The sequence below is a fragment of the Ambystoma mexicanum genome, chromosome 12 (assembly GCF_040938575.1).
Source record: "Ambystoma mexicanum isolate Mex_15411 chromosome 12, UKY_AmexF1_1, whole genome shotgun sequence".
NCBI classification, from domain to species: domain Eukaryota; kingdom Metazoa; phylum Chordata; class Amphibia; order Caudata; family Ambystomatidae; genus Ambystoma; species Ambystoma mexicanum.
The window spans coordinates 1,076,687,749-1,076,703,138 of record NC_090936.1 but is presented as its reverse complement, the minus strand read 5'-3'; the positions used below and the strand labels follow the sequence as shown (position 1 = coordinate 1,076,703,138).

At 44.5% G+C, this 15,390-nt stretch overlaps 1 protein-coding gene across 4 annotated transcripts in view; it reads right to left on the bottom strand.

Moving 5' to 3' along the window:
• PLXNA4 (plexin A4) overlaps positions 1–15,390 on the bottom strand; it is a 1,277,179-nt gene that overhangs the window by 301,797 nt on the left and 959,992 nt on the right. For all 4 annotated transcript variants that reach the window (XM_069629627.1, XM_069629628.1, XM_069629629.1 and 1 more), the window contains one exon: positions 11,568–11,768. In XM_069629627.1, the coding sequence (XP_069485728.1) occupies positions 11,568–11,768 (201 nt within the window). The remainder of the gene's footprint in view (positions 1–11,567; positions 11,769–15,390) is intronic.

Below are 15,390 nucleotides of genomic sequence, written 5' to 3'. Positions count from 1 at the left end.
CACTTCTCAAACCTGTTCGCACCGATAGTTGACAACAACTTTTCGTTGGGTTTTGGCACCAGAACAACAGTCCAGGACACCGGATCTTGGAATATCCCGGCTGATGAAGCATCGATCCTACTAAAAATAACTAAATTGAACAACTCGAGGGCCCCCGGCCGGGACGGCCTCTGCAACGCCGAGCTTAAGTCCCACCCAGAACTATGGGCTACGATAATGAGTAAGATCTTCAAAAACTGCAACCGACTCCAGGATATCCCTCCGTCTTGGAAAAGAGGCATTATTGTACCTATTTTCAAGAGGGGTCCCATAGACGACCCGGGTAATTACAGACCGATTGCCCTTTTGGACGTCATGGGTAAGGTGTTTGCATCTCTGGCCCTGGACGTTTTTCAAAAATGGATTACGGACTCGGACCAAGCGGACCCTTTTCAAAACGGCTTCGTAAAAAACTCTGGAACATCAACCAACATCTTTTTAGTAAGCTCTCTGAAAGCAAATGTATTGCAGGGAGGACCTCCCATTTACATGGCTTTTATTGACCTGGTTCAAGCCTTCGACCAGGTCAACAGACAACGATTATGGGCCAAATTGGAAAGCTTAGACTGTCCAAGCGACATCTTGGAACCCATAAAAGCCTTACATCTCGGAACGTCAATACGGGTGCGACTAAGCGCCGAAGGCAGATTGTCAAAGGAAATACTTACATCAAAGGGCGTAAAGCAGGGATGCCCGCTAGCACCAGCCCTGTATAACGCATATATAGCGGACTACAAGAAATCGTCGGAACTGATTAGAAGTTTCCCCCCATCCTTAGGAGGCTCAAAAATCGAGAGACTACTCTATGCAGATGACATCATCCTCATGGATTTAACTCCGATAGGCCTGCAGCGCCAATTAGACAATTTAACTCACTATATGGCAGAAAACAACTTAAGACTGAATAAAGAAAAAACAAAAATTTTAATACTGGGAACAGCAGCTACAAGACGGAAAAAATTCACTTGGTATGGAGAGGGGAAGAAGCTGGAAACTGTCGAGGCTTTTAAATACCTGGGCATTATGATCAGCAACGACAAGGAAGAACAAGCCATGCAGGAGGCCCTCTGGACAAAACTGAAGAAGCTTACGGCGCAGGCCAAAGCAGTGGACAGGAAGCACGGAAGATTTTCCATCATTCCCGTTATAAGATTTTACAAAGCTAAAGTCGTTCCTGTCCTATTTTATGGCATGGATGCAATGCCACTGATCCCTGACTCAATCTGGCCCAAACTTGAAGGTTTCTTCTGGCGGGGTGTCCTAAACCTGGCCACCTCGACACCGATAACATTGATAAGAAGAGAATTGTGTTTATCCTCTCTCCGGGCCTTAAAGATGAGATCGACCATCATGCTATATCGCAAAGTCTTTGACTCCCCAAAAAATAGAGTTTTGGACCTTATTAGGAGAGAAACTCACTACGGGAACAACACAATGTTGACCAAATGGGCCCAATACAACCTCTCCATTCTCCAAGAACTGAACCTCAATCTGGAAATATTAATACAAAACCCCAACCAGGTATCAAAGAAACTTCGTGAAGCTGACTGGATAAACACCCTGGAAGTCGCAAACAACTATTCGATGACAGCCAACCTACCCAGCACGCCGATGAAACTCGACGGGGTACGTGGATATCTACACAAGTTCCCAGACAAACGGCTAAGCAGAACTTTTTTAAGGTTCAGACTAAACCAATTGAAAACTAACGAAGTCCTAGCGACCCGAAATCAATCCAGCTCAAACAACTGTCGGTTTTGTGAAACATCGGACACCGTGGAGACTACTAAACATCTGATCCTCGAATGCCCGGGCCTAACAGAGAACAGACACCGATTCTTGGCCGATCCTTTGAAGAATTATCGCACCCTCGATTCAGAAAATCTATGGGCCTTATTGGCTAGCGGTAACAACAGAAGATGCTCCATCGGTCTCTCTCTGTTTTTGGAAAAACTGAACTTGTGAAATTGGCCTTTCTGATAAAAGACCCCATTTGGAACTAAAAATGAACAATTCAATAATCCATCATTGGTCGGATTCCCTTCCTTTTTTGTAAAAATTGTAAAACAATTAAACCAAATAAAAAAAAAAAAAAAAAAAAGAAGCACCAATTTGTATCCCACCTAAGATAGCTCAGTATTTAAAGTGCCTGCTGACGAAATCATTCTGTAATTTATGGATCTCCGTTCCTTATCATAGTGGAATAAGCTTAACCGTTCATTCTTCCAAACTAGATGAGATTTACCTCCCCCCACAGACTCCCCTGGGTGATCCACAAATATTTGCGAATCACTATGTTGAACATGCGCACACCTGTGAATACTTGGGGGTCACTCCGGTGGGGAAGGAACCGTATGAAGACCCTCTACAAACTCCCCTCTTCTAAAATCTAGCCAGATCCCACTCAAGAGCCCACTCGCCTTCACCCACAGCAGGCAGCCTACCCAAGCATTCCTTGTTTTACATCCCCAGCCCAGGCAGGTCTCCCTGTGACAGTGATGGAAAGGAAACCTTGAGTGGCTGAGCCCGCCCTCATATGTTTTCTCGTTCCATTGCCAGGAGCATTCGTGCTGAATATGTGTTCAAGAAAAGATTTCACATTAAATTTTAAGATGCCACCTACACTGCGTGACATGCCAGGCCCAGGCAGGCTAGTATGGCATGTTACAGGACACTGCCATCCCTTGCAGTACCCTCATCATGGCTGAACCCCAGACTTTTCAAGGATGGATTCGCAAACAAGTTCAAGTGACCACAAACCACTCGAAATGTGTGTGGTTCAAGTTTACCCCAAACAAGTTCGCCCATGACTACTTCCCATGCTGATAAAGAAAGTGCCACTGAGTGTGGTAGCCGCAAGACTGCTTATGTATGTATGTATGTATTTATATATTTATTTATTTTGACATTTGTATAGCGCACTCAACCCGGCAGCATCTAGGCATCTTATCAAGGTAAATAAATCGACATGGAGTTTAAGTCCTATAAACAAACATGCCATGCGCATTCTAGAGTTTGAGGTGGAGACAGGGCGAGCACTGTGTCTTGAAGAAGAGGCATAAATAGCTCTGAAACCCAAGACCACACAGAAGCCGGTGTGTCTATTCTCGGCTATGACCGCACAATGCACCTTGTGGCCCAGCCACTGATAATGGTATTAAGGCCATGTCTGGCTGGTAAAAATACATCTCTTCCCAGCCGTGCCATTAAATAGCCTCTGGAAAGTCACTGCTCTTTCTTCATCAGGGGAATATCTTCTCTCTACCTAGGAAATGCAATACAGCTGTGTACAAAGTCAATGTCAGTCAGAGCGGAGGACTGGGGGGCGGAGGGGCGGGGGGAGTCTGTAAGATGCGAGACGTGTTTACCTACGTCACCTTCATCAATCAGTCACGGGTTTATCATCTGCGCGAGCGCGCCATGTCACTTACAAGATGGCAGATAATGTAACGCAACATGTACACTGCCATCTGTAGGAAAGACACCTGACAAAGGCAGTGCTCTGTGAGTGATTCAACAATGCAGGCAGGTTCTCCTGTACTGTACAGTGGAGCACAGATTGTATGCATGCGGCCTACATAGCAGAAGCTCACCTAGCGACAATAGGGGGTACAAGATTAGGACTGGGGTGACCAATCCGAAAAAGAGGGAACGATAATTCTAAACACATGTGCATGGCCACGGAATCCAGCAGTCAGCACAATCTTTCATAGTGAAAATAGAAATAGTGGGGATTCCTGGAACCACTTGGTGTTCTAGCTCACTCTTCTAGGGAAGGAGAAATAACCCCAAGAACATATTAACACAACTAAACACATGAGGAGAAGTTAATCCAGGTTCCACTAAGAACGAAGAGGTCTGGTTTCTCCACGAGGAATTGGACTGGGTGACCAGGGTCACACAATATTGTAAAGTTAGTTGTGAATAAATGATGATTCTCTAATTGTGTGTTATTGCACCTATCTGTGTGTTGTTTTATCTTTAACCAATACAAAGATTAAATAAACAAAACACAAAATACAGTGTAGTTCCTTTTTTGAGCCAAGGAGTCTTGCTCACAAAAAAAAAATCCATTTTTTTTCAATTTGTGAAAACACGCTCCTTATTTCAACAATGTGTTGAAAGAGAGGTAAAACCATTCTCTGCCCCCAATACATGTACATATATAGATATAGAGAGAAGAGAGAGGGAAAGCAAACTATTGCTGTAGTCAACAATCACTGCCAAGAGGGGGAGAGTGCGTGCTTGATCTGTTATTGCTATGCAGAAGTCTAATACCTGTGTTGTTAAACTATATACATATATAAAGCTGCATCCCTGATGCCTAGTAAGATAGATTTGGTGGTGACGGCGTGGAGGCACCTAGCAGGCTGAGGGCAAGATTCTTGGAAGAATTGAATCTGCAATGTTGAGGCTTCCACAAACCTCTGGTCAAAGAAACATCCAAGAATGTATGAAATCTCCTTAAAAATATCCTCGGACCTCCTCTGGATAGCGCGGGCCAAGCTCACACATCACAGTAAGAGAGATGTTTGGGTGTGAAAGGAAAGAGCAACCACTCCAAAAACAATTTTTTTTGATCAACTGAAGAATGTAAGGTCTGAAGCAAGCTCATTAAAATGTTTTAGCAAAGTATCACTACGATTTAGATGTGAAAAACTTAGAGAACAATGCATAATGAAGAAAATAAGTACATAACGGTTAACATAAATAGTCCATGTGAGGACAGAATATACCCACACCTCGTTCACTCGAAACAGTCGTCAAAAAACAATGGACGAACTATAGGTAGATATCGAAATGTTTGAAGAGTTCCTAGCATTTCATTGAAGGTCTTGGTGTGGCTTGTTACTCCACACCGGCCAGATAGGTAGGAGACAAGTCAACACAGGCTGAATTTCCTCTCACGTTATCTCTTACATTTGACACATATTTTGTGTGATTGATTCTAGATCAGTCTTCCTATCCAAACAGCAAAAGTATCTCGAGTTTCAAGATGTTAGATGCTGACATTGTTTGCTGTCTTTCTTAGGATGTAAGATGCTGACACGTATTTCTGTCGTTATTACAATGTAGATGATGACACGGATTGCGGTCGTTATTAAGATGCTAGATGATGACACGGATTGCAGCCTTTATTAAGATGTTTGATGATGACATCAATTTCTGTCTTTATTAAGTTGTTAGATGCTGACATGTATTGCTGTCTTTATTAAGATGTTAGAAGATCAATTGGATTGTTGTCTTTAATAAGATGTTAGATGCTGACATGTATTGCTGCCTTTGTTAAGCTGTTAGATGATGGCATGGATTGCTGTCTTTATTAAGATGTTAGATGCTGACATGTTTCGCTGTCTTTATTAAGATGTTAGAAGATCAATTGGATTGTTGTCTTTAATAAGATGTTAGATGCTGACATGTATTGCTGCCTTTGTTAAGCTGTTAGATGATGACTTGGATTGTTGTCTTTAATAAGATGTTAGATGCTGACATGTAGTGCTACCTAAATTAAGATGTTAGATGATGACGTGGATTGCTGTCTTTGGTAAAATGTTATATGATGACATGGATGGCTTTCTTTATTAAGATGTTAGATGATGACGTGGATTGCTGTCTTTGGTAAGATGTTAGATGATGACATGGATTGCTTTCTTTATTAAGATGTTAGATGCTGACATGGATTGCTGTCTTTGTTAAGATGTTAGATGATGACATGGATTGCTGTCTTTTTTCAGGGTGGAGTCACCCACCTAGGACATCATTTTTCCTCTTGAACAAGGAAGCATAGGTCTCAGGGTGCAGAGTACTGAACGTGTAGAATTCCCTACTGATTCGCAGACTTCTTGGTTTGGTCCACAACCCTCCACAATCTTTCTCTGTCTTTCAGGGCCATTAGAGGTTCCACCAATACTGTGGAAGGCACTTCCTGTCATGAACCCAAAACAGAAAGACATAAGTGTGCAGATAATGGAGAACAGTCGCCTCACTGGCCCAAAATGGCACGCGGCTCATAGCCTCAGCTCTTCGCTATGCAGTTCTCTGTGCTAACCATGCAGGCCATTGAATTAGCCGAGTTAATTCTTGGTTGCAGATCCACCGACATCTCCAGAGTGGTTCCCTCATGAAGGTCCCAAAAAGCAGAAAAGGTGGAATGGAAGGAATGCAGAGGAATGCTTCACCTGAACAAGTCTAAGTGGAGGCTGAACATCAAGTCTGTTTTGCAGTGAGGCTGGACATTCTTATCTGGTACTTGGATGTCAGGAAGATATCTTCTGCAAGACGATGCAAAGGAGTTGGGTTGAACTTGGCAATTTACACACACAAAACAACCACCATGTGAATGGCAATGTCTAAACTACAATTCCTATTGTGTTCATGTGCAGACTTACACTTCTAGTACCCAAGTGTGAAATCACTGGGTCTTGAGCGATTTAGTTTAGGGCATCTCAAAACACACTCTCTAACGGCTGCCATGTCCAATGTGGAAGATACCTCGTCTTGCTGGCAAGACCGGTCTTACTTCGCTCCACATCCTTTCTTGCTTCAGAGAAAAAGTAACTGGTGAGGCAGTCTATTGTAGGGGCCCAAATGCTCTGTCTGGGGGAAGGATTTTGAGTAAGTCTTCCTCAAAATAGAGGCCAACTGCTTGGCCTGCAGAAGCCCTGGATGGTCTGTCCATGCTCATCCCAGATAAGACATTGCAAGTGGGGCTTCTCAGGCACGTTATATGAGGTGGGAATGACTCATTTCCAAACCGCGATAGTTATGCATGCTTGCTCAAATGAATTTTACAATTTTGCTATGTGTCTAATATGCAAACCGACATGCAGGAATTTAAAACTTAAATACATAATCCAAGGTTTATGTAACATATGTAAACGTTCTGAATTTCTGAGCAATAGATACACTTGAAAGGAGTCTCCATGTATTAGCAGGACCAGCAACATGCAGAGTCATGGTACATTAGGAGGAACACAATCAGCCCAATGCAGAGTCATGGTACATTAGGAGGAACAGGATCAGCCCAATGCAGAGTCATGGCACATTAGGAGAAACAGGATCAGCCACATACAGAGCCATTGGACATTAGGAAAAACAGTGCATCCCAATGCAGAGTTGTGGTACATTAGGAGAAACAGGATCAGCCCAATGCAGAGTCATGGCACATTAGGAGAAACAGGATCAGCCACATACAGAGCCATTGGACATTAGGAGAAACAGTTCATCCCAATGCAGAGTTGTGGTACATTAGGAGAAACAGTATCAGCCCAATGCAGAGTTGTGGTGCATTAGGAGAAACATGGTCAGCCCAATGCAGAGTTGTGGAACATTAGGAGAAAAAGGATCAGTACAATGCAGAGTTGTGGTACATTAGGGGAAACATGATCAGCACAATGCAGAGTTGTGGTACATTAGGAGAAACAGGATCAGCACAATGCAGAATTGTGGTACATCAGGGGAAACAGGGTCAGCACAATGCAGAGTAGTGGTACATTAGGAGAAGAAGGTGCAGCACAATGCAGAGTCATTGTGCATTAGGAGAAGCAGGACCAGCGCAATGCAGAGTCATGGTGCATTAGTAGAGGCAGGACCAGCAGAATGCAGAGTCGTGGTACATTAGGAAAAGTAGGGGCAGCAAAGGCTGTAAAGTGATCAATCCCTCATCTACAAAGGTATGTTCAACACTGCACATTCATTGAAAACAAAAGCAAAACGTACAGGCAAACAGACATGCCTGCAGTCAGGTATCAGCCATGTTTGCAATGTGGCTGCAACAGCGGTTGCAGCAGGGGCAAAGTGTGCAACTTACATAAACAGCACTACATGGAGCTGAAGTCTGCAAAAGAGGTGAACATGCAGGACATAGAAAGCACAAACGGACTAAGGAAAAGACTTCACCAGGTGAACTCTTGTCACTGCCTGCTAAAAAACGAATTTAAGGGCAAGTCCCTATATTTCTTCAATGTTTATATGGAAGGTGCATGGATAGGATAAATATATATATATATATATGTGATACCTTTTTAAAGGAAGTGTCCTCGCTTTTCCATGAATAATATAAGAGTTTACCCATTCATATTAGGATGTAAATAATGAGTTATAGCGAGGAAATGCCCGTAGGACAGCCTAACACGCATCCCTGGTCTGATTGAGTGGCACAGAGCCACGGAAGGCATTCATCTTTAAAAAACAATGCTCTGAAAACAAACTAGTAGAGCCTGATTCACACATTTCCCATTGAAAAACGCGCTGTGAACCAGGCCCGTGGAGTGCAGCATTGGGCTATGCTGCAGCGGTGTAATGAACACAGCTCCATGGCAGTCAAAATTAGTGTGCAACCCTGTGGCCTGCCGGCTACACAGACCTCCCTCGAGACGGGCCTCCAGACACTGTTCTGCATTACTTATTTACATTATCAGAGAGACAGGCTCAGACTAAGCCACGTGCATTAACCTGCCAGAAAGCTTATTTCAACATCTTCTGAGCTATCTCATAGAATGTTCCCTCCAATATTCATTTCTTTCTGTACCTATGCACTTACCCAAAGTGGGCTCTTTGAAACAGTATTTTCTTATTGTATAAGTGCCTAACATGCGAACAATAAATAAATAAAATAATGATGCTGGAAGGATGATTAACCTGTACAATATAGAGTGCAGCAGTGAAAGATGGGGTGTCTGGCCGCACTCAGAAGGGACATAGAGACCTGAACGATGGATAATAATAATTATTATTATTATTTAGCATTTATATAGCGCTAGGAGCCCTGTGGTATCTGAGCGCTGCTTATAATTACCCACAGTGTGTGGTGCTCACTTATTGACCTCAGAAGGATGAAAGGCTGAGTTTGGCCCTGCGGGATTCGAACCTGCGTCAGTAGACTCTACACAAACAGATGCCAAAGCAAGGGCTCTATTCGCTGTGCTATCGGACTGGCAACATGCATGTTATGCTATCGGATAACATGCATGTTGATTAATGCTTAATTTGCAAATGAGGGGGAGTTTTCTACTGTATAAAAGAATGGATTTGGGTGGCATTGATGAAGACTGCGTCCATTCTAAAGTGACTTGCTCAGAGTTCATAATGATATGGTGTGCTGCAAAGCTTTTGTGAGAGCAATGCGCTAATGGTCTGTGAAAGCCAAACAGAAGTGTGTGTCCTCAATTCCTTCTAGCTTAACCTATGCCTACCCCAGGGCAATAGTGCTTATGCACATTTCTGACTTGTTTAATAGTTTATAATCATGAATGGTGCTTGTCAGGGATAAACCCCCAGAATTGACATTTCTTAATTTTTGAATAATGAATAATCCTAGAAGGTGTGTGTAAGTGGCAAACATCATGGCCATATAGGTTAATCATTCCTTACACAACATTTTCCAAATCACGAACTTCTTACATATTAAGAAAAGTACATCAATGCTAGTGCCCTGAAAAAGCACACACATGCACGAAACAAGTGGTAGAATGAGACAGCAAAAGATAATTTTCTTGGAGGAAGAGAGATGGTGTTTTAGTTATTAGCATTGGTAAACCAAAGAGGGCACAGATGGCTCTTTGGGACACAATATAACCTATTGCATCTGTGCTGATGTACTGATCGCATCCCCTCATTTCATTTTTAATAAAGAGACATGTCACCAACTCGCAAGGACGTATCATTAAGCCGATCTCTGGCTTCTATTGTAGCCAGCACCAGAGCCTGGTGGCCGCAGACCACCCCTGGCTCCATTGTGTGGCTCAAAGAGTGGAGGGCTCCATTCAATGCCATACAAAGCATTTCACCAGGTGGTTTGAGGCCAAGAAGGGAGACGGGGTAGCACGGGTCCCTTCTTTTCAGGTGTGGGATTGCATTCCCAAAATGCAGCTGTGATTAAAGGATGGGAGAAGGGGCCGCAGCAGGCTGAAAACGGGGCAGCTCACAGTATCGTGAGGCGGCCCTCGCTTTAAAGAACCTACAACATTCAATTTAGAGCTTTTGATGGAGGGGTCCATGAGGAAAGTGAAGAAAGCCTCCTGCCCTTCAGACCACCTCACACCAGGGGCTCATGAAAGAAGAACCCGGCGACAAAAAAGGGGATTATGCCATTTGATTTTTGATTGCTTTATAAGACCATACTTAACCCACACCCCCAAAAGAGGACTAGGGCCACTTGCTTTCCAGCCGGTGATTACATTATACTCAATTATATCTTGCTTTTTACATTCTCTAGTGAAAGCTATATTAGTCTGAACAAATACACGTAAGGCAAATCCCCATCTGGATGCCCTAACCGAGTCCCTGTTTCGTCTTGAGGAGGGGGCACACTTCCATTCTAAAGCAAAGGACTTCCTTAATGGTGTTCCCACTTGTGATGTCAATAGAGTCCCATTAAAATAACAACAATAACATTTATGACAACAGCACTTAGAAGCTAAGGGAAACCTGTTTTAAGTGCTATATACAATGTGTTTTAGTGTTCCCAAATTGCTGTGTGGTTAAGTGATTTCACTGAAAGACACTGTTAACTAACAATAGGCTGATTAGCCCTACACAACAAACATTTAACAATCATTGTGTGGCGGGTGATTGAAAAATGGTGAGTGTGTGTGTGTGTGTGCGTGTGCGCGTCCGCGCATGTGTGTGTGTGTTTGAAAGAGAGGGAGAGAGAGAGAAGGGAGATGTAGGTAGGTGGATATGATTTGGGAGTGAATGAATAAGTGGCTGGGAAACAAGGTGAGTGAGTGAGTGAGTGAGTGAGTGAGTGAGTGAGTGAGTGAGTGAGTGAGTGAGTGAGTGAAAGTTAGGCGATCAAATGAGGAAGTAAGCTACGGGTTGGTGGCTGATTAGGTGTGGGAGTGGCTGAATTAGTGGGTGCACAAAAGATAGATTGAGGTTATTGAGGGGAGAGGGAGTAGAAACATTAGGAGAGTGAAAATAATGTGTGAGTGAGTATGACTGAGTATAACTGGGCAAACAAGTTGGTGGATTGGGTGAGCAAGTGAGTGAGGGAGGGACCATGTGCACAGGGTCAGCGAGTGAGGTTTCCTTTTGCATTGCAGAATATTACTTGAATCACTTCTGATGTCATGGGAGAACACAGGTGTGTGCTGCTAGTGGAGGGAGCCAGTTGTTGAGCACCAGTGACTTGAGTCCTCCACAGAAAGCGGCCTACTTCAATACCCAATGGCAGTGCATGAAGTTGCACAGGCTCGTGTGGGATGATGTGGCACGCCATGGTCATGCCAGTCCCTGCTTTCCTGGAGAGACTGTCAGCTGAAGCACTAACATCTGCCTGGTCTAATGGTAGATTTGAGAGGGTAAGTATGGTAGTGGTTACCACTAAATTGACACAATGCAGAAGGGAGCAGAGAGCATCATGGTTGAGGAAGGATATTGGGATAGTCACTGAGGCCCATCAGTGTTAGGAGTACCAAGTGGACATGCATTGGTGCGTTGTCTGGCTGGAGAGGTGCCCCTTAAGACTTTAGCCCCTTGACACCTGCAGAGACTGCACGCCGTTCTAACAGCCATGGTTCACTTACAGAGGTGTTCTGGCACTGCACGCTGGAGCTGTTGAACCTCAGGGCCGGCACCCGCTGCTCCCGGCCCTGAATATTCAGGATGCACTCGTAACCCCTCTGGCCCGACTGCGGTTGCGGCAGGTTCTTGGCCTTGAGTGTGATGGGTTTGATGACTTCTACGGGAACCAGGATCTTCTCAGCTTGAAGCAGCTGTGGGCATTCCTAGGAAGGGGAGGAGGAAGAGAGGGCAAAGGTCATCACCACAATGAAGCATTCCCAACAGGGGTCCATCTGTATAAGACCACTTATATACGGCATGCGGTGCACCTAACAAATTCATTCTTCAATATTCATCACAGCAAGAAGAGCAGCTCCTCCAAAACAAGGGGAAAGAGGATAATGAGAGTCAATATGATCAAAAATACAAGCTGGGCTTTATCGACTGCCACTGCATTTCTAGCAGTGCCTTCTCTATGATGGATGGCACAACTGCAGAGGAGCTCTGTGGGCCACTGCCATTTATCCGGCCTCAAGTGGAATGTGCAATCAAGTACTAAACGTGGGCAAACCCAAATTCACTTTAGTAGGCACAGGCAGGGCGATATATTGCTGTGGCAAACTGTACACCAAGAGAAGTAACATATTGAGGAATTTTTGGGATGGAATGTGCAAAGTCACTTACACTTAGGCATCTTCAGATGAGGATGTGCAGGGGAGACAATTCGCAAATTCACCTTTGAGCGCTAGGAGGGATCATGGGACTACCAGAACACAGACCAAGTCTAAACCCTTGAGCACCAGGAGGACTCATGGTCAGAGAGTGACCACATTCCGACCTGCTAGAAAACACGCCAGGTCTCAACCCTTGAGCACCAGGAGGACTCATGAGACAGTAATGGTCAGAGAGTGGCCACAGTCTGACCTACTATTAAACACACCAAGTCTCAACCCTTGAGCAGTAGGAAGACTCATGAGACAGTAATGGTCAAAGAGTGACCACTGCCTTACCTACTAGAAAACACAGCATGTCTCAACCTTTGAGCACTATGAGGACTCGTGAGACAGTAATGGTCAGAGAGTGACCACAGCCTGACCTACTAGAAAACACACCACGTCTCAACCCTTGAACACTAGGTGGACTCGTGAGACAGTAATGGTCATAGAGTGACCACAGCCTTACCTACTGACAAACACACCAAGTCTAAACCCTTGAGCAGTAGGAGGGATTATGAGACAGCAATGATCAAATTAGGACCACAGAGTGATCTACTATAAAACACACCAAGTCTAAACCCTTGAGCACTAGGATAGAAGGGATCATCAGACCTCAATGATTGGAGGGTCTAAACCACTCATGGAAAAACTCATATGCCAGTTCAGTTTGAAGTGATTTGCATACTGGACACGATAGAAAATTCAAGAGTTGTTCAACATGATTAAACTAGTATCTTTCAACCTCCTGAATTTGCAAAGAAAGTGTCATGCAATTTCCAAAGCTAGTAGAGTTTTACTGCTGTGGATTTGCTGGAAAGTTCTCACAAATCGATATGTGTCTTTCTTCAACAACAAGTTTGCTTTTTATAGAATTGTGAGATTTTCCTTATGAATCAAAAAGAAACATATAGCATTTTAATGACCAAATCTACCCTCTTCAACTTGCTTGAAAGTTTTCATACACTTTTAATGAACAACTGCATCTTTTACAGAACTCATAAATTACTTTCACAATATATTGTGGGTTTATTATTTAAACCCCCCACACTAACTTTCATACACTGCACACATGTTAGGATTATGTGTAAAATAGTTGTCCTCTTTCTTTGTCAATGCCATGATGCAGAAAAAGAGCAAGAGCTACCAATTCACTGAGTCTACACTCAGGAAACGCTTACACCCTCCCAAGTAAGGCCTGGCAGCACGCGTAGCACACTGGAATGTTGTCTGTGAAGCAGGAGTGAGCGTTCCCACAGCTGTTGACTCCTGCACCAGTCACAGCAAGGCCAATGGGAAAGTCCATGTGCCAATAAGACAAACTCATGAAGAGTTTGGCAGCCATTCTACTCTAATTCCACAGAATTACCACAAAAGGTGTCTAGCGTGGCTTCCACTCGGTCTGGCAGAATAAGTGCCCGATTATGAGTGGTGGTAATGCAGAAGAGATTTTGGAGTCTGTCGGACTCCGTGGAGAAGTTTCAGAATTAAATCTGTCGGTTTTTGGGCTTAAAGAGGAGGGTTCATCTCCAGCATCTTGCTGGCAGCACGGTATTTATGGCGGTAATCCTTTGAACACAAAAATAGCGGCACTATCGGAATTACCACCCCATTTATACTACACTGCTGAACCTGTAGTGAGGCCCAATGTGTATTGTCAGGCTTGGTGTCTTTTGTTCATCCACGATTGGGCGACAGGTCTTTTGCTCGCCCGTAACTGCAGCTATTCATAGTTTCCTATTGGTTGCCCCTGCCAGTCGACATATACAAATGCTCGCCCATCATCCCAAAATCCAATCCCTCCACCTCCTCCGTCCCTTCTGCCCTTTTACCACTCCCCTACAAACCCAGTTCTCTTTTTTTCAGGGTCGCCCGTGCCCCCTTTTCCTACCGCCTACACTCCCACCTGGACTCTCAACAAAACACTCTTTGTTGCACCAACCTCTCCTACCCCTGCACCACCCAAATCTGCTTGTTATCCATTGTCATGCGCCCCTCGGCAATACCATCTTACCCCTGCCCCACCCACCTAGTTCTCATCTAGACAGGGAGGTCCTCCCTCTGCACACACGCTATTACCCCACTCCCCTGCCCCTGGACTCACCATGTGTCCCACCACTACCTCTTACCTCTGCTGCCTCCTCACCTTGCACTCATTCCCCCACCATGCACTGGCCCCCACTTCACCTTAGATGTGTGGGTCCTTGCGTGGCCCCCTAAGTGGTCAATCAGTTGGACAGGTCGGCCATTTTATATTGTCTAGCACAAAAGTCTGGTGGCCAATTAATGACGAGAACTTCCAGCTGTCAGTCGGGAGTCGAGCAACACACCCGCTACGTGGTGTTATCGGGGCCAAAACGTGACAGAAAACAAAGGCAATTGCCAAATAATTTACAACAATCAATCATGGTAAGAGGTGGGATTCTGAATTAAAAAGGCAATCCACTTTATTTGTATTAAACATTTAAACCGTTTTTGAAAGGAAGTGAAATGGTGGCTTTTAATTAAACAAAAATATAGGAAATGTTTCTTCTAAAAAGGCTGACAATTTGCCACTTAAGTTCCTAAAAAATATATATATTTCTGAGAAGGAGTAACACGAGTGCCCCATGCATTTCCCGCATCCCTCCTGCACCCAAAGTTGTTGGCTGTAAAATCTCCATTGCTTTTGCAACATCTGCGAATACACCGACAAAAAAACGGCATCCTATGCTACAGGCCTTTAATGTGGAATTGCGTTACTCACACACAATAACAAAAACAGAGGTGTTTTAGCGATTCAGTAACACTGTCGCCAAGTGCCTGTGAGCGCGCACTCACGCGCACGTGCCAGTGTGAGCGCACCTACGCGCACGTGCTTGTGTGTGCGCACCCACGCGCCCGCGCCTGTGTGTGCGCACCCACGCGCCCGTGCCTGTGTGTGCGCACCCACGCGCCCGTGCACGCGCGCCTGTTACAAGTCCATCTGTAGTCATTGTCAATAGCACTTCCTCTTCCTGTCCAATGCCTCCCAGCTCATCACATGGTTGCTGTTTCACTTCATACATCCTGTCCCCCTATAGTAAAATACCCTCATCTTGGTACTGCGCCCTGCGTCAGATCGCCCTCATGTACAGAACTTCTTGTCGAATAT